General features: G+C 41.8%; 4 protein-coding genes and 1 non-coding gene across 5 annotated transcripts in view; 2 read left to right on the plus strand and 3 right to left on the minus strand.

Annotated features, from left to right (window-relative positions):
• The window catches only part of LOC148082481 (E3 ubiquitin-protein ligase TRIM39), a 56,572-nt gene that overhangs the window by 24,900 nt on the left and 9,023 nt on the right, over nucleotides 1–22,649 (plus strand). The gene's annotated exons all lie outside the window — the stretch shown is intronic.
• On the plus strand, nucleotides 421–5,644 carry mus81 (MUS81 structure-specific endonuclease subunit). The gene is made up of 17 exons (XM_087789675.1): nucleotides 421–441; nucleotides 644–786; nucleotides 1,088–1,217; nucleotides 1,426–1,511; nucleotides 1,811–1,942; nucleotides 2,080–2,160; nucleotides 2,247–2,335; nucleotides 3,043–3,216; nucleotides 3,280–3,435; nucleotides 3,503–3,630; nucleotides 3,696–3,808; nucleotides 3,871–3,990; nucleotides 4,057–4,152; nucleotides 4,654–4,770; nucleotides 4,845–4,948; nucleotides 5,026–5,109; nucleotides 5,183–5,644. The coding sequence occupies exons 2-17, from the start codon at nucleotides 646–648 to the stop codon at nucleotides 5,247–5,249; spliced, it is 1,818 nt and encodes a 605-aa protein (XP_087645801.1). The 5' UTR covers nucleotides 421–441; nucleotides 644–645; the 3' UTR covers nucleotides 5,250–5,644.
• On the minus strand, nucleotides 5,779–10,435 carry tmem185a (transmembrane protein 185A). The gene is made up of 7 exons (XM_087789676.1): nucleotides 10,243–10,435; nucleotides 9,337–9,513; nucleotides 8,248–8,455; nucleotides 8,102–8,185; nucleotides 7,057–7,233; nucleotides 6,867–6,990; nucleotides 5,779–6,564 (listed from the first exon to the last, which is right to left on the minus strand). Exons 1-7 carry the CDS (start codon nucleotides 10,278–10,280, stop codon nucleotides 6,314–6,316), a joined length of 1,059 nt encoding a protein of 352 aa, XP_087645802.1. The 5' UTR covers nucleotides 10,281–10,435; the 3' UTR covers nucleotides 5,779–6,313.
• LOC148082486 (ankyrin repeat domain-containing protein 46) lies at nucleotides 10,579–13,164 on the minus strand. The gene is made up of 4 exons (XM_087788205.1): nucleotides 13,064–13,164; nucleotides 12,330–12,672; nucleotides 12,098–12,256; nucleotides 10,579–11,400 (listed from the first exon to the last, which is right to left on the minus strand). The coding sequence occupies exons 2-4, from the start codon at nucleotides 12,638–12,640 to the stop codon at nucleotides 11,184–11,186; spliced, it is 687 nt and encodes a 228-aa protein (XP_087644331.1). The 5' UTR covers nucleotides 12,641–12,672; nucleotides 13,064–13,164; the 3' UTR covers nucleotides 10,579–11,183.
• On the minus strand, nucleotides 19,119–19,237 carry LOC148082487 (small nucleolar RNA SNORA26). Its single transcript, XR_015711279.1, has one exon. It is a non-coding gene; the product is annotated as a small nucleolar RNA SNORA26 (small nucleolar RNA).

Consider the following 22,649-nt stretch of genomic DNA (forward strand, 5'->3'; position numbering starts at 1 on the left):
AAGAATAAATGTGGAAACTATGATGTATTTTCAAAATCGAGGCGCTTTCAACCTAGATAGTTTTAGCCTTCCTAGAACTTGGAACCTACTATTTCAATAAATGAGACTTAATATCAAATTGTTTGCAATTCATTATTATCATTATAAGTCAAAATCAGACACTTTTATTGCTAGTGTTGTAAAATCTCCACTTTAAAAAGACTTACCATAACACATTTTTTGAGTTAAAGCGATGACGGGATTCGTAAAGTTCGCTGTAATATATACGTAAACGACGTTTTGATGTATTCATATACAGTAGGTCTGTCACACGGAACCTGCTTGTTCTGTATCCCACCGCTAGATGTCAGTGTCGCTCAGACCATTGAACACGTGACACACGTAAACAGGAAGTGTTTAAATACGCGGCGCCAGATACGACATCTGTACCTCAGAGCAACGGTGAGTTAAAAGTAACGTTTTCTTTACGATTAAACATTTTATTTCCATTAAATAATCGCTTAGACGATCTATTAGGATGAAAATACAGTATTTTGCTATCTAGGCTTTGTTGTTCCGCCATATAAGATCGTTCAGTTCATCGTCAGTCAGTTGAAGAAGAAATAGTTGTGGAAAAACTGTTTCCTCTGTGGTTCCTGTGAAGGGATGCCCTCTTCAGAGGCGGTTCGGTTAGGTCGTAAACGAGCCCTGCCGTCTTGTCCGAACCCGCTCTTCCTCAAATGGCTCACTGAGCTCCGCGACGACGCCAAAGAGAAAGGATTGAAGATCCACCACACTTACCACAAGGTGGGTGTCGACGTCCAACGATGACTGTGTTGCTATTGTTACCTTTTCTAGTGATGATCGTTTTACTTAACGTGTAATGTTACACATCAGAGAACGTAACCTTCAATTGGTTGCTTATTTCATGAAAACACGGTCAAGAGAAACACAAGTACCGGAGAAACTTGAGGTCGTACAATAAGATAAAATAAAGCCAAAGCTTATTCATAACACGATGAACAGTAATATATTTGAACCTTAAGAACTATTCAGGAGGTTAATATATTTGTATTATGTACAACTTAATGTAACTTTCTTTTTACAGGCGTTAAACTCTTTGACAAAGTATCCTCTTCCTTTACAAAGTGCTACTGAGGCAAAGATTCTTCAAAACTTTGGGGACGGAATCTGTAAAATTCTTGATAAAAAGTTGCAGCAGTATTACAAAGAACACGGTAAGTTTTGTTGAGCTATTTTATTTTGTAAATGATCGGGAGAAAATTGTCTAAACACGATTTTGGTTAAGTGAGTTTGTGTACTAGAAAAAGACGTATCATAATAATATAAATGTAATAATGAATTGAATTAGCATGTATTAAGAGTTAATGTATTAATAATCCTTTTTGAAAGAGTAATTTGAATGTTCTATTTACTCAACTCCAGGTCCGAACGCTTCGATACACAAGCTTCCCAAAACAGCGCTGACTACTGGCAAGTTGGATAACAACAGCCTGGCTCCCCGTCAAAAGGTGCTGAAGTATTGTTGATGCACCTCATGAGTGTGACTTCACATCAAAGCAGCACTGCATACACTTTTAACATTATTTATTTGACATTTTCTAAAAATAATGATTTGAAATGATGGCAAAATTGTAATTGCACTGTTACTGACACTAGAGGAGCCAGAAACTATGTTTTAAATCTTATCTATTGCTGCTTTAATCTCGTAAGAATGTAGATTTTATGTTTCAGAATAATTTGTATTTGTTTGTTTGATTAAGTTGATAAATGTTTATTGTTCATTCATGGGATCTTAACATTCCCTCAGAAGAAAGATGCTGCATCGAGAGACAATGCAGCAGCAGGTGGAGGAGGAGGGAGGAGGAAGAAGAGGGAATACGTGCCACAGAAGCGGTCTGGAGGATATGCAGTTCTGCTGACACTTTACAGAGAAGCACAGGTTCTTTTCACTCCTATTAATTCAAAGTATGAACTGTCTTGAACGTTTTCTTTCATGTCTGCTCTGAGTTGGTTATAAATTAATGATTTATTTTCTCTGAAGAAAATACAAGTTTGTGCTGCTCCTGTTTCCTCCAGGTCCCGGGCAGTAAAGGTTTTATGTTTAAGATGGAGCTACAAACGGAAGCACAGAAGCTGTGTGACAAATCCTTCACTGTGGTAAGTTAATTCTCATCATTTAACATTTATGTATATATTTTAGTTTTTTCCATTTCAAAGCTAACATGCTATGTGATGATCTGAAGCCAGATCTTGGCAGCAAATACACAGCCTGGTCCTCTGTCAGCACCCTGATCCAGAAGAACCTGCTGGAAAAGACTCACAATCCTGCCAGGTAAACACCGGTGCCAAACTACTAATTGTGACGACTGAGGAGTCGACAAGTGTGTCACTTGGGAAATACATCTGAAGACAAGAAGTCACAACAGTGAGCTGGGAAACTTGAAGAGATTAATTTGAGGCGCTTTATAAATATAAATGACTTACTTAGTTACTATTCTTTATTTCTTTTCACTAGTCTGTTGGACATTCTCCTTTCTTCTCTCCAGAAAAACTAAAGAAACGAACAACCAAGTACTGTAATGCATACTTCAATGAATCAAGTGCATGAATGTGTACAATGGCTTTGCAACTAAAGTACACAGTAAATGACAAAAGAGATCAAAGCAAATATATTCACATTCCCTCCTGAGGGATCAATAAAGTTTTACCTTACCTTTTACCTTATTTAATAAAACGATAAAGAACAAGCCTCAACTTTTCACAAACTTGTTTGATGCATTATTTAGAGATTGACTAGTATTTTCCAATTTTAGGTACAAAATGTATCTCCCCCAGTGACAAAATGAAGGGGAGTTTCAATATTTCTATATCTTTTTTCTTCACAGAGAAGAGTCTCTTTGACATCAGGTGAAGTTGAAACAGACTAAATCTGTTAATGTTATGGGTCACACATGTTCTCCAGCATCCTGCGACACACTGACAATTATTTCATGGGGGTTCTTGTATGCTAATTAAGTAGTTGGTCCTGCTTGTCTCCAGGTATTCTCTGACTGAGGAGGGTCTGGCTCTAGCAGAGCGACTGGAAGCAGCTGAAACTAAAGATGGATGTCCAGTAGATGGCAGCAGAGAGGAGGTGCAGGTGAAGGAAAGCCCTAAACTAGTGGACCTAACATGCAGTGATGATGATGAGGATGATGGACAGGCAGGACAAAAGTGAGTATTGCTCGATAATGCAGGTAGTTTTCTTCAGCTCAACTAAGATGATCGTCCTGTCAGACCTCCTGAGATACCTGCGACCAGCGAGGACGCAGCTGAAGCAGACGCACGCGCCACAGACTCTGCTGGGTTTAAGACTCCGCGGCCGAGTGGAGAACGTCTCCCTCCAGGATCTTACGACATCGTGCTGTGTGTGGACTTCATAGAGACGACCGGGTGTGTAGACCTGCTGTGAAGAGGTGAGATGACGGATGGGTTTTGAACGAGCGCCTGTGTTGTGCAGCGGCTGCCAGCAGAAGAAGCAGGAACTGGTCAAAGAGCTGCAGAGGAACGGAGTCAACTTCGACGTGAGGAAACTCAACGTGGGGGATTTCCTGTGGGTCGCCCAGGAGAAGATGGCGCCCGTGGCTGGTAACGTCCAGAGATCATCGCATACACATCGTAGATCAACTCACTGCTTCATCCTCTGGTCTCAGGTCAGCTGCGAGCTCCAGCAGGCAGAGAGCTGGTCCTGGACTACATCATCGAGAGGAAGAGGATGGACGACCTGTGCGGCAGCATCATAGACGGACGCTTCAGAGAACAGAAGGTTCTTCCCGGACGCTTCCTCGCCTGTAGAACCGGACACTGACTCCTCCTGTTCCGTCTCAGTTTCGGCTCAAGAGGTGTGGACTTCGTAAGCCCATCTACCTGGTGGAGGAGTGCGGCAAAGCTGCGGCACACATGAGCCTGCCAGAGGCCACGCTGCAGCAGGCCATCGTCAACACACAGGTGCACACAGACACACAAACACACACACATTTGTGGCTGGATGACATCCCTGCCTGTCACTCTCAGGTGGTGGACCGGTTCTTCGTCAAGAGAGTGCAGGACGTGAGGGAGTCGGCGGCGTACCTCACCATCATGACGCGGTACCTCACCAAACTGTACCAGGTCAGAAAACCTCCTGTTGCAATGCATGATGGGACTTACTATGTTATTACCAGCGAGCCACATGCATTGAATTATCTTGTGCAGAATTGACAGACCTCATGACTCTTTACTGCTGTAATTTGTTTTGAAACCAAATCATGTCCATCATAAAAAATCGGCTTTTAAACCTGCTGGAGTCGACCGTATCCTCTTGTCCTCAGTCAACGCCGGGATCTTGCAGGATTTAATTTTTCCTGTAGCTGCGGAGGATATATTGACAGTTGCAGGAAGTTTAGTGCAACAAAAAAATGAGTAAACGCTGTACGTTATTTCCATGTTAATTGAATAATGTTATATAAACTTTATTTAAATGTTAACCATTTAAGGACTATGTTGAAAATAAAAGAATGAGAATAAACAATTCTTTGGAATAATAAAATCAATATAGTGCTGTTGAATGTTGGTGCAGTTTTTTTTTTTCACATGCCTGGAGTCAGATTTAAGTCTTCGTTTCATCTCCAGAATAAGACGCTGTTCTGCCACTCCAGGGAGCTGGACGGGGACGTGGAGGACGGACCAGTCCCCTCCTGCTCGCTCATGTCCTTCGCAGAGTTTAACTACGGAGCCATGAAGAACAAGGTATGCGCTCGTTTGTGCGGTTCTTCCCTCCGACGGTGTGTCGTGAACAAGGTGTCGTTGTGCCTCATCTTCAGTGCCAGACGGTGAAGGAGGTGTTTGCCCGACAGCTGATGCAAGTCAGCGGGCTGTCGGGAGACAAAGCCGCCGCCATACTGGAGCTGTACAGCACGCCTCGCAGGTGAGTCTCAGGTTTGTGGGTCAGTTTTTTTTTATCAAGATATCAAAAAAGCTACATTATCTTTATCTCCTCGTCAGCCTCTTGTCGGCCTACAACTGCTGCTCCTCTGAAGCCGAGAAGGAGAAGCTCCTGGCGTCCATACGATACGGGAAGCTCAAAAGGTTTGCCGCTTCAACAAGTTGTACGAAGAAACAAAACTTGTATCAACATGTTGCTTTTCGTGTTGACTTACAGAAACTTGGGTCCAGCTTTGAGCAAGACGGTCTATCAGCTGTACTGTACTCCGGGGCCGCTGCTGTAGATCATCATGTCACGTCAACTCACTTTATCATGAACTCCCTGAAAGAGATGCTGCTAACTTCATCAAGAAAATTATGTTTAACCTGTGTCGTATCAATAAAGTTTGATTTTGTAAAATATGTCTTCACTGCTGCATTACTCATTAGGCTATAAACTAATAGACTCTGGGTTTCCACATTCTAGTTATCTCTAACATCTCCTGATGTGAAAGAGATTATTGAGCCAAACTCTTCCACCATCACACCTTGACACGTCTACTCATAGCCACGGATCAACCTCCTGTCACTCTGAGACACCTTTCCAGGGTGTCTCCTGGATCTTTCCCTATGTAGTCGGGACACACTCCTGCCCCCCTCAACCAAGGGAATAATGAATCCTAAACTAACATGCAGCAAATGGCGATAACATTATGACTAAGTGCCTCACGCTATAGATGAAGACGGTGTTTTGAAACCAAATCTGTGTCTTTTCCTAAATTAATAGTTTTGCAGACACATGCTGTAACAATTCATATTTCTGACACCAAAAAAAAAGGTCTGATTCTCCAGTTTATTCAGGGCAGCCTGGGTTTGTGAGGTGGCGAAAAGAGGACTGGTCTCATGCTGAAGGGTCACAGATTATCTTGGTGATACGAGTTAAATGTTAAATTCTAGAGAAGAAGGCTGGATCTCTTCCCTCTTCACGTTCCATCTCTGGTCCCAGATTAGTATTTACAAAGTCAAACATGGATTGCTCTCATGCTGGCGCCACATCTGAGGAAAGAAGAGTTGTTGCATAACAGGTGAGACAGGCTGAGAGGTGAGACAGGGAGGATCTCTGTGGGGCGAATGTGAAGATTCTAGTGAAGACATGAAACACGAGTTCCCTTCATCTCCAGCGTTCACGGCGCGAGCAGGAGCTGATCAAGTCTTGTAGCCAGCAGGGGAGTTCTCTTAAAGCAGCTCCAGCAGGTTCCACCACCACTGTCTCCTCTGTAGAGTTCAGGTGAGGACGCCTCCTCTGGGACAGCAGCTTTGCCCCTAAACGCGTCAACACAGCAGAATCCCTCGTCGTCGTCTTGACAGCCTAGTCCGGCATGTCGATGCAGAGTTTAGGCGGAGGGACAAAGTACTTCCCGGGACTCTGTGTGATCACAACACCGGTCTTCTTGTGGAACATGGGAGCGATCTTTGGTGGGGGCTCGGGGGCGGGCAGATCTTCCGCCGCCTCGGGGTCATTGCTGCGCTGAAGGTCGTAGGACACATTGCCGTACTCACGCAGGAAGGGGAGGAGCTCCAACAGGAAGTGGCAGAAGTCTTTACGAATGCCGAACCACCCTGTGAGAGAAAATCACTTACTCACTACACACTTAATTTTACCGAACAAGATACTAAAAAAATAAACATCCACTAACACCACTGTGGGTTGATGAGGTTTGATGATACAATGTCAACAGATGGTCAATAAAACATCATATAATATCCTGAGGGCACCACCATCTGAAATCTTAAATCAACAACACTGTTCATGAAACCTCATCAGTGGTTTAATTAAACTTCCTCAGCTGGTTCATGAAACCTGACCAACCCATCACTAACAAACCGCTGTTACATAGACTCATGCTGTGAAGACAACTCACAGTGGTTCCCTCCCTTCTGGCCGAAGGTGGTGGCCATGAGTGTGAGCAGCGAGAGCCAGAGAGGCACGAACACACACACGTAGCTCAGGCTGTTGTGGCCGTCCAGCTTGTGCACCAGCAGGATCTGAAAACACGCCGGCGTTACGAGGCAGAAGCTCAAACGGCAGCACGATCCGGAGCGATTAAAAACCTCAAAGGTGAGCAGAGGCACGACGATGGTCATCCAGCTGATCGCCATGGTGATGTGAGTTCGCCGCTGCTCTGCTATGATGTCAATGGAGCGCAGGAAGAGGACGGACCAGATGATGTAATAAAGCACGACCAGGCACAGGAAGGACATGAGGATCCACAGAGGAACACACACCACCTGCACACACAAAATGTTGTTCTACCTTGAACGATTTAAATGTACACTTGATCAATACAAATACTCCATTTTATCACAATGAAACTCTCAAATTATCAGCCGATTGACATAGTTAGAAAATGTTTTTTTCAATAGAGCAAATGGAGAAATAAATGTGGATTTTGTTGTCTGAGGATCGATTAAAATGCAATAAACATATTTCCCTCCTTTCTCATGGTTAAACCTAAACAATGAAACTAAACTAGGTAAAGAAAGTATTTTGATTTTTGTTCATTATTCTGAAGTAAAATAATAGTTAAAAGGGACATTTGAAATGTCAAAAACACTATATTGTTTCAAAGAGATTTTCTCACTTACTAATGTGACAGGCGCGAACACATGTATTTGAAGACATTCTTTTCAGTTACACAGCTCTAGCTGAACTACTTTCACCATTATTGCTTTTTTCATTAAATCATTGTTTTTGTTGAATAAAGTGCTTCATATTCCATGATTAATAGTAGCTTTAATGACCCGTTTTGCTTTTCTCAGGTGGTTAGGCTAGTGATTTAGATTGGGATACATTTAGTTTGGGGGAAAACATGTCCCTTTTTTTGATTATTCTGTTTCACTTTTTGTGCAGGAACAATTGGAATTTAATTTTAAATATGGACAAATAACAGCATTTCAGACCCTGGAAAATATACCAAAAAATTAAGAATACCTTTCCATTTGGATTTTTTCTTTTACTTTATTATACATTATTCAAATATTTGAACTATTAAATGAGTAATTATAGATAAAACAACTACAACTAAACTGCAACAAAACATTTTGTTTTCTTTAACCCCTCAGTGCTAACAAAGACAGGTGAAGCAGACCTACTCACCAGCCAGGGCCAGTTGATGATCCGGTCCAACCTCAGTGCGATGAAGATGAACTGCAGAATGTTGACTGAACACAGAACCTCCAGCTGAAGACAAGGACAAATGATAAACAGATCTGCATGGATCAAGTACATGTGGTCCAGTCTACCTCGAGGGAGCGGTCATGACGAAAGCCCCAGACGCAGGCAGCTACTGAGACAGGTGACACGAAGAAGAGCGGCATAAACACCAGGAGCCAGAAATAGTTTCCTCTGGCCACTCGGTCACACACCAACACCTCAAACATCAGCAGCAGAACATGAAGACCGACTGCGATTAGCATGGCCTTGAACTCCACACATGTTTCCCCCTCAGCCCTGTAAAACATGAAAAAAGAGACACACAAGGAAGGAAATTGAATTATATATTGCACAAAATCATGTCTTATGTCTGGCTTGAATACGTGAACTGAACCCTTTTTATCTTCCAAAGCATTTCGTCAAAAACAGGTTTAAACTTACTCTTCAATATTTTCTTGAAACTTGAACTTAAGAGTTTAAATAACCCTAATCAATGTCAGTATGTTTTAAAAAAAAACATTACAACTTTGCACTGTTGATTTTAGTTCAGAGCTAATGCTAGAAAACTAAAATTGCTACATTCCAGCAACAATAACATTGTTGGATTTAGGATCTGCCTTGAGCAAAACATAAAATTAGACTATCCTAGATTTACATTTAACATGAATGCAAGCTGGAAACCATGTTTCGATTGAAACATGTAGCACAGCAGTACTAACGCTGGTCAGTTTTGCTCTTTGAATCTTGTTGATAATGTCAACAGTTTTGATGTCCCATCTCATCTTATTACTCTTTATAGTTTCCTGTTTGTGATGTGTTCAAATCAGTGGCCCTTTAAATACTGTGACTGAGAAACAATGTATCCTTGTCTTGATATAATATTGGTGTACGACACTTTTGCCTTACACCACAAAATAAAAACTGTAGTCAGTGAAGTAAAATAAATTCACCTTAATGTTACCAATAGCAGTCTCCCAATCATCCATGTTTAAGAATGTATTTGTTTTAAATACGTTTGTTCAATATTTTGTTTGAAGAGGTCAAAGCAACATGAAGACTTCTTTGAGCTTCTACATTTATTTTTAATACAATTTAGTATATGAATTGCAGGAATAACTACATAAAAACACAAATAAAATAAATAAACCCCACAATTGGGCCACTCTTCCAGCATTTACCTGTATTGTGGATTGTGTGCCCAGACTCCTGTGCCCACAGAGGCTCCGATGATGACCAACAGTTTCCACAGCCATATTGGGGTGAACACAGCCCAGTAGCTCCACTGAATAACTCCATCCAGTCTCAATGATAACAGCACAGAGAAGAGTAGAAGACAGGAGTAGATCAGGAATTTACTGAAAGGGAAACAAAATGACACGTTAAGCATTTTAGGGCAAACAAACTTAACATTTCCATAAGACAAAGCTCTAATTTGTAGATAAAAAGGGGTGGTGAAGCATGACAAGTAGTTCAGGGTAGAACTGCTGCTCTTAATCCCCATAGAGACAACAGAAATATGGTGACAACTTTTCAGGAGTCACCTGTGAGGAAGTCCCAGGCAAACCCAGGACACTTTGAAAGGAGTGCATTTCAAGTAGAGCTGGAGGTTTTTCAGACTTCAAATCTATGGCGCTTTCCTTTTGTTTCTGCATCACATAATGTCAGGTTGGCAAAATAATTATTTATTTAAGAAAATTCGTTTTTTTTAGAGCACATTAACTGTGTTGGCAATTTTTTTGATGTACACACAATTTGGGGAACTACCGGAAATAGAACAGAGACAAAGTGTACACAAACATTAAAAAATAATGTAACGACATTAAAAAACGGAGAAGTCAACCTTAAAACTGATCACAAACGAGAAAACGTAAACCATAACAAATGTAGCATTCAAGCTAGGCCTAGCTAGCCGAGTCTGCTACTGCTACCCAATAATTAACATTCAGGGAAGAACATTTAAAGTGTCTCTATTAGAACCACAGATAAATAACCCTTTAAAATGCGATTTAAAAAAAGTTTCGTAAACTACGTGTTGTAGTTACTGAGTGTAATACTAGGTTGCTACAAGGCTAGCTAGGTGTTACCTCGGGTTAAAGTCTTGGAACAGTCCCCTTAAATTCATGTTGTGACCGACGCCTGTTCGCCAGGATGCTTTAGTGGGGTTAACGGATTAACCCGCAAAAAATCCATGTGTCAAAGGCCCTTTAAGTTTCATTTTAAGATCTCTGGGCGTTCGTAATATTTTTGTTTTTTTTCTAGAGCAGTCGCATATGCGGAAATGACGTCACGTAACTGCTCCCTCTCGAGGTCCCATTACGACACTGCCGACCAGTGGTCAAATTGTGCAAATTATGTCCTTGATCCGCGGTTGATGAAAATACCTCCGAATTATTTTAAATAAGAGAATTGAGCGATGTGAGTACATTGGAATGATAACTTTATTCAGCCGTCCACATTACACCAGGATATACTGCAATTGTTTATCAAAGAGAAAATCAGCTGTGGAGAGACAACAAAAAAGGTATGAACATAAAAACAAAACACGTTATTCTTATTTATCATCTATAGAATCCTGCACTTTTCATGACGTATCCGAATGTGATCTGAACAGCGTGGATGAGGATCGCAGCAAAGCAGCCATGCAGATCCAGGGAATGTTGTTACAGGCTCTAGCAAAGCTTTAAAAGAAGGTTAACTTCTGATCTGTGTGAGGATGAGACTGGACATTCACTTGCAATATAAAAAATGTTGCATAACAGATAATGATCCAAGAAAACGGAATGAGTGGTTACAAAATACAGAAACAATATTTAATAATACAGAGATTAAAGGAGGTTTATAAATAGCACAATGCCAGACAGTTGAAGGAAAAACATTAGCAGTATACGAGCAAACAGTATGGTTGAAACTAAACAAGTGCATTTGAATACATGGGTAGGAATTTTCAATGTAAAAGACAAATTGTTTAGGATTCTGTTCATCGAAATGTGGGATTTATTAATACTTGATGCTTAAAATGGTGCCTTCAGTGCACCAGCTCCAGCTGGCTGCTGGAGAAAGGCAAGACCCCGCTGACATAGTAGGCGATGCCTAGTGAGAGGAGAGCGATGACCACCAGCAGCAGTAGGACCCTCCAGAATCCCAGGTCCTCCACAAACTCTTGCCAAGTGGTCCTGAAGCTGGACAGCACCCCCTCGCTGCTCTGTAGGTTTGGGTTGAGTAAAGAGTGACTCTCCATCGCGCTGGAACACCACAAGAAGGAAAAATAAAATGTCACATACTCCAGCTGCTCATGGGTCAAAAGATTATCCCAGAAACATAGAAGACAGTGAAAGAAACGTGAATATGTATCGACTCATCAGGTCAATTTAACAGAAGCTCTTCTAATTAAGTGTGAAAAAACATAGACATATGGCATTACACAATACTGTCTATTCAACAGCACCTTTTTTGTTTCTTTGGCTGTAGAATCTTTAATCTAAATCTTGTATGCTCTACATTAAAATAAATTGTATGCAAAATAGAACAATTCGATTTTTTTTTTAATTTCCAAATAACATGTAAATATTACGTTTTTTCCTGTGCTGCAATTAAGCTTCTAGCCGCTAGATGGCAGCAATCATTATGTCCTCTGCGATTACAGAAATAATGAAATTGTTCGAGATCCAGGCCATGGCTGAGGACGAGAGGATACAGGCGTCACCAGCAACTATTGAAGCTATTATTTGGACATATTTTAAATATGTACTAATAAGCTGAGTCATGCTGTCTGTAGATTCTAGAACACCAGAAACAAATATATCCTTGTTCCTACTGTATCCCGATATAGTCCAGTATATTGTATCGTTGCCCCGGTATCGTGATATGCATCGTATTGCCAGATTCTTGCCAATACACACCCCTGCTGGTAATGTCCGACTAGCTTTGTGAATGCATTACCTCTCACTGTCAGCCATCTGCATGGTCTCTAGTTTGGAGTGGGTTCCTCTGTTGAAACCTTTCACCTCCTGCTCTTCCAGGCCCTCAAGCAGTCGTATTGCATCCTTGTTGACACCACGTCTTTTGGCGAGGACCAGCGGAGTGGACCCATTGTGGTTACTGTGGTAGACAGTTAGTAAAAGCATCCAAACAAAAGGTAATCACCAGAAATGTTGAGATACAGGAATCTTACCAGATATCAATCTTCAGCCCGTTGGACACCAGGAACTGTATCGTGTCCACATGACCGCACAGATGCAGCGCGGTGTTTCCTTGGTAATCTGTGGCTAAAAGGTCTGCTCCGAACTTGTGGAGGAGGCGGCATATGTCCACGTTCCCCCGCGCCGCAGCTAGGTGCAGACCAGTGCGCCCACGGTTGTCACGGATGTTGGGGTCACATCCCGTCTCAAGAAGCCTCTTGGCGAAGGCCAGGTCTCCGTCGATGCATGACTGGAGCAGAGGTACACTGGTCTGCGACGAGTCGTTGATAAAGACATAGGACATGTCCGAGTGGGTATCAGAAAATTCCAGCGTAGCTTTGTGGGGGAGAAGAACAGAACAACAAAAAATCAGTTGCTTAAATCAACGTTTGAAGAACTTAACGTCTGAAAAATCCTCACAATAAGGTCACATTTAAACTATACAGCTATACATGTGGTAAGTATCAAGTAATAAGCTTCTAGCGTGGAGCAATATCTATAAACAAGCCAGTTCATTTTGGCTGCTCTTTCAAGGTAAAACAAAGACTTGACTGTGGAATAAAACATGGTTTTGAGTTGATCATAATGATGCGCAGGATCCGTCATATGTGTGGCTAACGTCAGCTAACCCTGAAGATATTCTCTAAAATCTTTATCAGATTTCAAGAACAACAACGCACATATCATACATCATTGTGGTCTTTTGTCTGGCATCTACGTTTCTCACCTGCTTTTGTTTCCCCAATCAGTTGAGAAATGGTATTTTGCTCTTTTCGAGCTAACGTTGCTCACAGTGTTGTTATTGTTAGCGTTCTTCCTCGATTTTTCCGCAGTGACGTCCGGAACTGCATTTCCTAGTCTACCGCCCCCCTCAGGAAGAACAGTGTCAATCCATACAGCAGTCGAACTCTTTCATTTTTAGGAGTTGTGGAGAGACAGTCGGAAGTGATAAGAAGCAGGGTTAATAATAAAAGATTGTTTTCATTTAAACAATATCTCAGCAGGAAGAAAGTAGCTTAGTTAACAATATAATCATATACTCAATACAATAACCATACCATGTGGTAATTACAACTAAACGGCAAATATGAGCAAAACATTAAATGTTTTTTGCGGGGTTTGTTATGGATAATAAAAGCCCGGGAGAATATTAATATAAAACATATTTTTCATATATGTATTAGTATAACAATGAAAAAATCACATTATTAATTCATTGACTTAATTTTGATTCCTTAGGCTCAGGATGTGGTGTTGTAGTCACGCAGGAGAAGATGGTCACTGGGACACTAGCTGGATGTGGCGCTGGTTCCTCCTGGCTAAGTTTTCTATCCGTCAATCTTCAGTTTCCCTTTACATTACATATTATGAGAAAGAGAAAATGGACCTCAATAGCTTCTTCCTTGACCCGGCAAGTGCCTTTGGCTCAGCTCTCTCTAATCACCACCCCCTCTCATAGACCACATATAGTACTCTGGTCGCCTTCACTGTAGACTGTGTTCATAATAGATTTCACAGGTTCATGGGAGAGTGGAAGAGGCCTGTCAGGACTGTGTTATACAGACTTGGCAACAAATGCAGAGCAGCATGGATGGAAAGACAAAAGTAGCAGCTGGTGGATATTGCTTAAGCACAAAGATTCAACAACCATCGAAGGATCTGCTCGCCTACAACTAGGCACGTTACAATTCTGCACTGGACACGAACCGCTCGAGTGCAGTGCGGATTTCACGATCCGTCAGTGTTGCAGCAGAGGTCCCTTTGGTTGGTTCTGTGGGTAAAGGAAACGCATTAGGGCAGGGAGGGGAACGTCTAGCTTCAAGATCAATTTAGCTCGCCATCCGATTGTGGAAAATATGTACTTGAGTTCACATGTTGCAATCGCTTGGTCTGGCCAGGCATGACCTATGACATTGTCAAATGGGTGAGATATGATTTTGCTTGTGTCACTACATTTTTTGTCTTGAAGGTGTCTTAATTTGCGGTTCGTCAGTCTCCACAACGCCTAATAAAGGATCTAGTAAAGTACACGCAGATAAAGGCAAATATCTGGGAACACGCGCACACTTAACATAGTCTAAAAGATGTATATTCATCCTTTTTCCTTTTGCTTCATCTGACAGGTTATCCAGCCGTTTGATTTGGTCGGCATTGATTTAATTGGTAAACTGGCGACAAGTGCAAGTGGCTATCAGTATATCCTGGTCCTTGTTGACTACTTTACTACATGATGTTGTTGGATTTCTGTAACTTCTCTTGCTTGGGATGGATGTGTATCAAGCCTGTGGAGGTCATGTGTTTCACTCACTGTTGGTGACGATTGACCCATATACATCGTTTTATTGGGACATAAAACCGATGGATCCAAATGTGGAGTTGGATAGTGAGGTAAGGTAATGATGTTGTGTTGTGGATAAATTATTATTGTCCTGTCAGTAATTTGTAGTTGCAATGTCATTTCAGTCAATCAATGCATATATTGTACTATTGATTAGAAAACATTCAATGACCTTCTCTTTTGTCATGTCCAGCCTGTGGAATGGAAAGATTCCAGGGATCAAGGTGTGTAATTTGTATAAACAAAAGATTTTCTTTAAATCAGACTTAACGTATGAACAATATGTTTATATTGTGAGCCATCATTTCTCAACCATCTTCAGATAACTCCCTTAAAAGACCACATCATTCTGGAAGTTATTTATGAAAATAATCACTGGAAATTGGCAGTAAGAGGACAAAATGAAAAAAGAAAACATTGTGACACCACCTGATGTACAAAATGTATACAAACTGTACCACATGTTGTATTGCTTGCTTTCTTTCTAATGTGACACTAATGTGATGCAATTGACATTTTTTTTGTGGTGAAAAGGAGGTAGAAGATGACTTCAATTAGGTAATTGTATAATGAAATCCAAACATTTATCATTGATGTGTCCTCTCCTTTCCCAATTGTGCAAGAAGGTACCATCAAACTTGTGTCAACCGTCCAGATGTACAATCAGACTTCATTTGTTTTGCCTGTCTATTTTAGGAATCAATAAAGTTTTACCTTACCTTACCTTTTATGAACCATTTTTATTTTCCTTAATAAAGCCTATGCAGGTTAATGAGTTCAATTTCTATGCAACCTTAAACCTACAAACCTTTAAATCTACAAATGTTGATTATGGAGCCAAAGGCTTTATTAGTCGTACTGCTACAGTTTGGTTTGCAGGAGAAGTTTTAACACAGCAAGCTCTTTTTTATTGTCTCATGTTGTGACTTGAGCTTTCTCTGTTGCAAGGTGTCACTCCCGAATTACATTTGACGTAGTAGGACTCTTCGGAGAGATTGGTCGATGATGAATCAAAACACCACACAAAGTCAGAATCAAGATTCAGCCTGATGAGGAGGAGAACCTAGCCAGCTCAATACAAGTTCCGAACTTGCTCCTGCAGCTGCTCACTAAGTTCTGATCTCCTACAGAGTTCAGGGTCAATTTATTGTACAAGTTCAAGAAGTCACAAAAGGTTCAACATACGTCATCATTTCCTGGAATGCTATTCTTTACGTAGAGTTCTTGGTATTTTGCATCGTTTTCTTACCGGGGCCTCTGCGGTCAAGGTGTCAGACAGGATACCGTAACAGATGTTTCTCCATGATGCTGATACATTGTTCATGAGCATACAGTTTTAACACATACTTTCTCAACACCTACTGCTAAACAGCTTCATGTAATGATTGCTTGTATACACAGTTATTATTACCGTAACTTGACATACTGCGCAGCTTAATATAATGCGCAATTCAATAGAATGCGCAACATAATATTTGACATACTCCACACTCATCAGTAAACTTCCAAACCTCCAGTTGAAATAAAGTTTTAACAGGTTTATCTTTTCCCACATAGTTTTACTTAAACTGAATGAACCCTTCTATAGATCTTTCTTTTATGATTTGTAACTTTAAAATAAAATTGAATTGAATATACTTCACCACATTTCAGCTAAATTAAAGTCTGCTAAGATGATAGTAGCATATGTAGCAAACAATTTCCCGAAGGAGACCTCCTGAGGGATCAATAAAGTTTTACCTTACCTTACCTTATGTTCAACTAATGTTGATCAATTAAGACAGCCACACCCCCAACTGGCTGAGCAGGGGAACCACATTTCGGCAATTTAGAAATAATGTGTTTGGGACACATGTCCACCATACGCCCGTGATATATGGCTGTTTTGTAATAAACCACACTTGTGAATATATGGTTAATTTAACAGCGGACACCTGCAGAAACGCACAGTCATCATAGAGAGAGTTTAGCGTCATGTGGGCGAGCAGTTTTCTGATGTGAATGTTTTTGATCGAGTAGCCCATGGTGGCGGTGGGTTTATGGTACGGACAGGCATTGTGAATGTACAGAGATACCGTTAAGAGATCATGAGGCCCATTGCTGTGCCATACATCCAAGAACATCCCCTTATGTTACAGCATTAAAATGCATGGCCCCATGTTGCAAAGATCTCTACACAATTCTAGGAAGCTGAAAACAGCTTTCCACTGGGGTAAGTTTAGGCTTGTCCCTTAAAGCCTGGGCACACCACCAACTGTCGGGCGTCTGAAGAGAACCTTGACAAAAAAGCCTCGTAACACACCAGAGATGTGTACGTTCAGAAGAACGGTCGGGGTTTTCACCCGTTGAATGAAAGACAAAATAAAAAATATGGTATGATAACAACAGGAATTTGAAGCGAATGGCATTGCATGGTCTTCTTGATGTGGAAGAAAGACGTTGCATAAAAAAACGCATTTAGTGGGTGAAGTCCTGGATCTCACAGCAGCAGCTCGGAGGCTTTTCCGTACATGTGTTGAGCAAGATATAGGGAAAGAATTGTGATGATCTACAATGATCATTAAAGTCATGTCAACAATATTGTCTGTATCATTAGCATAAAATGACCATGTTAGAATCAGACATGGTGATAATGGAATGTACAAATGTTGAGATGAGGTTGCATGTGAATAGGACAACAAGTCAAGACATTAAGGTAATGAATGAGTTCATGGAGCAGGAGGTGATGAGATGTGTTCAATGTTATAATGTTCACTGGAGGCATGTGAAAGGTCCAGATTACCACGTCTAGACTGTGCCGCATTGAGATGCTTCATTCACATACTTATCTAATGTTTACTATTTACACTTCAGTTTCATTGTCCTGCGCCGATTGATCATCGAGTCCGACGGACACTCCGACTCCAGAGTGGGCGAGACACACCACAGGGACTCGGGGCGCCGACCACACGGGATTGCCTGACGCCCAATAATCGGTGCAGTGTTTCAAGGCGGACAGAGGAGGTCTCATGTACATAATAAACACTGGTGTAGCCCGGGACACGTCACTTTGAAGAAAGTCTCATGTACATAATAAACGCTGGTGTAGCCCGGGACACGTCACTTTGAAGAAAGTCTTGTGTTGTCAGGATTTAGAACTGTTGGCCGCCAGCCTGCGGCCATACTATCTACCAAGCAAGTTCAGTCCTTGGGAATCCATGTTGGTCACCTTACAGCTTCTTAATGACCGACCTAAAAATAACATCAAAATATCTCCATTGTGCTAGTCTGTAATGTCCCTCTTGTATTTAAGGCAACGTTAGAAATTGTTTGGGGAAACAAACAAAGTCATCAGTTTTACATTTAAATATTATTTAATCATACTTATTGCTTCTTTTTTTTGTTGTTGGTGGGGTAGCGGTATCTTTCCTATGTCCAAAGGTTAATACAAACAAAGATGAAATCTTCCTCTTCTTCCCTGGAGGCGTTTCACTGCTTCAGTCTCCATCTTTGGGGGAAGAAGAAGAAAACTTAAGCATCAACAGAATTAAGTCAGACGACACTAAAGGAATGCACCAGGACTCAGGCTCATTAAATCAGTTTTAACCCTCAGTGGTATCAGGCAGAAGCTGTAATCACTTGCAGCACTAAAGTTTAGAACCAGCTTCCCAAAATCCAGTCTCACCTCCGCCACCTTTATGAAGTCCATGTTCTTCCGTAGAACATCCTCGCTTTCATAGAACTTGTTTTTGGCCGCTGCACGTCCAATGAACGTCGGGTGGAAGATCAGTCCGTACTTTGAGGTGTCTGTGGGACTAAGACCGTTTTCAAACTACAAACCCAGGCGTCCTGAAGAGCGAGCAAGACCAAGAGATTCCAAAAGGTAAGAGGGGGAGAGGGATCACTGCTACTGCCCAGCCCTGCCATTACCGCAACTTCTGTTCCCCAGCAGGGGGTGCTGCCCAAGTACCTGATCAGGGCCTTCTCTCCTCCCCAGGATCTGGACGTAGAGGCCGGGCACTTGGCCAAGTTGGTCAAACTGCCAGCACGGGAGATGAGACAAGCACCAACCTGAGAGAAGATGAACATTAATGCAACACCAATCAAAATGAGATGCAAAGCTATGAATATGCGCTCTATGGAGCATCAGCACGAGCGGAAGTTCTTAACACAGAGGTTCAGGGGATTGACAGATTTTGGTTAAAACATCATTGTTCCGGAAATCCAGCAACAACAGTTACAGACACTCACCACTTCTCCGATCAGAGCCGCGAAGTTTGGAGCCACCTGGCTCATCTTGGATCGCAGATACTCCTAGAGCTGCAGTCTGTAATCAGAGACAGAGACACGACCCGTTTGGAGAACATCTCGATGTGGATGAGGTCGATGGGAGAGATGTCCATGCCGGCAGGACAAACGCGAACCAGCTAAAGCAACAGTTCTAAGATTCCCGACCGCAAAGAAAATGAGTTTCTCCCGACAGGATCCGCAGAGAAGGTTTATCCTTTCACTACAGGTTTATGAGAGGGCTTCTCTTCCCCACTGTGTTAGTCACCAAGACACTTCACAGTCTAAGATGGGCAATAAAAGGGGTTCATAAACTGGAGTACCCACAAAAGAAAAGCTCGCCCATAGAGGAGCGAGACGCGTCAAGAATGGCCTGAGCTTTGGACGCGTCCATCACTATATCTTCCAAACCTTTCAAACTCTCCTCCTACAGCTCCTTCCTGTTACCGTTGAGCTGAGCCATACGGCACTGCAAGGAGTTTTCTGAAAACACCTTGATCAGCTTTGTGAAGTCTTTTAAAAAATAAATACCCCAAGAAATGGCATTGATGTTCTTCAGGGCCGTCTGTGCTGACTTGAAGGGAAAGAAGGCCACAAGACTGACCATGATATTCAGCACACTAGCCTCCACCTGACACAAACATTAGAAAACGTCTCTGAATGGACCCCCAGGAATGAGGCCAAAGGAAGTAAACCCACCTGCAGCAGAAGCATGCTGGTCTCCACCACTTCTTTGACAGCGAACAGAGCATAACCAGAGGCATGCTCGAACAAAATGTTCATGAGCATGATGGCTTGTGGAGGAACACGAGGACGATGAAGAACCACGTGGTGCCATCATAAGATGCACATTTACGTTTGAGAAGTCAAACGTTTAAACAAATCTGGTAACACCAACAAAGTGTGTGGTAGATTTAAAGACAGAAGGAAATGGATGTAGTGTGTATGCAAGACCACGCCCTAGGAACCACGTGTTGGCCAGGTCTAAGCAGCGAAGTAGAGTCAGGCTAAGTTGCATTAGATGATATATCAAACTTGATCGATCCCTCTGGGAAATTGTTTTTCCAGTCAGCACACAGCAACACAGACGATAGACTCATTTATTTAAAAAAAACCAGAACAAAGTTTCTTTAAAAGAAAGTGCAAGATTACACAATTCTAAAGATAAACATAGATCCAAGAAAAATAACAAAGATGAACATAGAATAGACTCATCTCTTCACTCCACTCATAACCCCAAACTCAGAATTATACAATCCAATAGCACGAGGAATGAATGAGTCCCTGAGTCTATTAGTGTTGCATCATGGGAAGGAGCAGTTGAGAAAGTTTGGAGTGTTACAAAAGCAAACTACAAGAAGATTTAAAATAGAGAGATAGTGAGAGTCAATAATGGTGATGTGTACGGCTATGTCGAGTAAACCAGGAAGATTTTCATGAAGCGTGTGTTGATGACGTTCCAGGCCTAGTGAACAGGCAACTTAAAAAAATAATAATAATAATAATTCCTCGACTTAGTTGAACCTGCGCTGACTGTCGAGCGTCGGGCAGTCCAGTGTAGTCTGGCCCGGTCTCTCGGAATAAATGCCTTGTGCACACCAAAGAGACTGTCGGCAAAAGTGTACATTCTGCGCAAGTGCGAGGTCTTACGGGTTATGGTGCGGCACGTGACGTCAGAGAGAAGTAAAAATCGGCGCTGTGTTGACACACCTCAAGCCTCACATGTGACGTCACGGAAGTGTCTGCACAAGTCAACTTGAAATTAAATTTTCCATTTATTTTTCTACACTTCAAGCATTAATTTCATTTTCAGGGTATTGTACACAGTCACGACTTTGACCCTATCTTTTTTTGTTTTTGTCTGCACTTTACTATAGTTGCCCCTCTTCTGTTGTTCTTTCTTTTTCACTGTTTTGATTTTATCAACATTCTCTGAGCTGCTACTCCCCCTTTTTCTAAGACCATTATGATTAATTCACTGTGCCTTGCGATTTTCAATTAGAGTGCACAGCGTTAGGTTACTTTTTATTTGTAGTTTGTGAGACACATTTGTCCAGAATGCCAATAACGATACGGTGCAGGGCATCCTTCACTATGGAGTATACTTCGCTGTCTGCAGGATTTTGAAACATGATGATTATGTCACAGCTTCAATATATAAATAATATATATTGAAGCTATATACAGTGGGGCAAAAAAGTATTTAGTCAGCCACCGATTGTGCAAGTTCTCCCACTTAAAATGATGACAGAGGTCTGTCATTTTCATCATAGGTACACTTCAACTGTGAGAGACAGAATGTGAAAAATCCAGGAATCCACATTGTAGGATTTTTAAAGAATTTATTTGTAAATTATGGTGGAAAATAAGTATTTGGTCACTTCAAAAAGGAAGATCTCTGGCTCTCACAGACCTGTAACTTCTTCTTTAAGAAGCTCTTCTGTCCTCCACTCCTTACCTGTATTAATGGCACCTGTTTGAAGTCGTTATCTGTATAAAAGACACCTGTCCACAGCCTCAAACAGTCAGACTCCAAACTCCACTATGGCCAAGACCAAAGAGCTGTCGAAGGACACCAGGAAAAGAATTGTAGACCTGCACTAGACTGGGAAGAGTGAATCTACAATAGGCAAGCAGCTTTGTGTGAAAAAAATCAACTGTGGGAGCAATTATCAGAAAATGGAAGACATACAAGACCACTGATAATCTCCCTCGATCTGGGGCTCCACGCAAGATCTCATCCCGTGGGGTCAAAATGATCATGAGAAGGGTGAGCAAAAATCCCAGAACCACACGGGGGGACCTGGTGAATGACCTGCAGAGAGCTGGGACCAAAGTAACAAAGGTTACCATCAGTAACACACTACAACGACAGGGAATCAAATCCTGCAGTGCCAGACGTGTCCCCCTGCTTAAGCCAGTGCATGTCCAGGCCCGTCTGAAGTTTGCCAGAGGGCACATGGATGATACAGCAGAGGATTGGGAGAATGTCATGTGGTCAGATGAAACCAAAGTAGAACTTTTTGGTATAAACTCAACTCGTCGTGTTTGGAGGATGAAGAATACTGAGTTGCATCCCAAGAACACCATACCTACTATGAAGCATGGGGGTGGAAACATCATGCTTTGGGGCTGTTTTTCTGCTAAGGGGACAGGACGACTGATCCGTGTTAAGGAAAGAATGAATGGGGCCATGTATCGTGAGATTTTGAGCCAAAACCTCCTTCCATCAGTGAGAGCTTTGAAGATGAAACGTGGCTGGGTCTTCCAGCATGACAATGATCCCAAACACATCGCCCGGGCAACGAAGGAGTGGCTCCGTAAGAAGCATTTGAGAGTCCTGGAGTGGCCTAGCCAGTCTCCAGACCTCAACCCCATAGAAAATCTGTGGAGGGAGTTGAAAGTCTGTGTTGCTCGGCGACAGCCCCAAAACATCACTGCTCTCGAGAAGATCTGCATGGAGGAATGTGCCAAAATACCAGCTACTGTGTGTGTAAACCTGGTAAAGACCTATAGTAATCGTTTGACCTCTGTTATTGCCAACAAAGGTTATATTACAAAGTATTGAGTTGAATTTTTGTTATTGACCAAATACTTATTTTCCACCATAATTTACAAATAAATTATTTAAAAATCCTACAATGTGAATTCCTGGATTTTTTTTTTCACATTCTGTCTCTCACATTTGAAGTGTACCTATGATGAAAAT

This window comes from Callionymus lyra, chromosome 4, assembly GCF_982586985.1.
Source record: "Callionymus lyra chromosome 4, fCalLyr1.hap1.1, whole genome shotgun sequence".
NCBI lineage: Eukaryota > Metazoa > Chordata > Actinopteri > Syngnathiformes > Callionymidae > Callionymus > Callionymus lyra.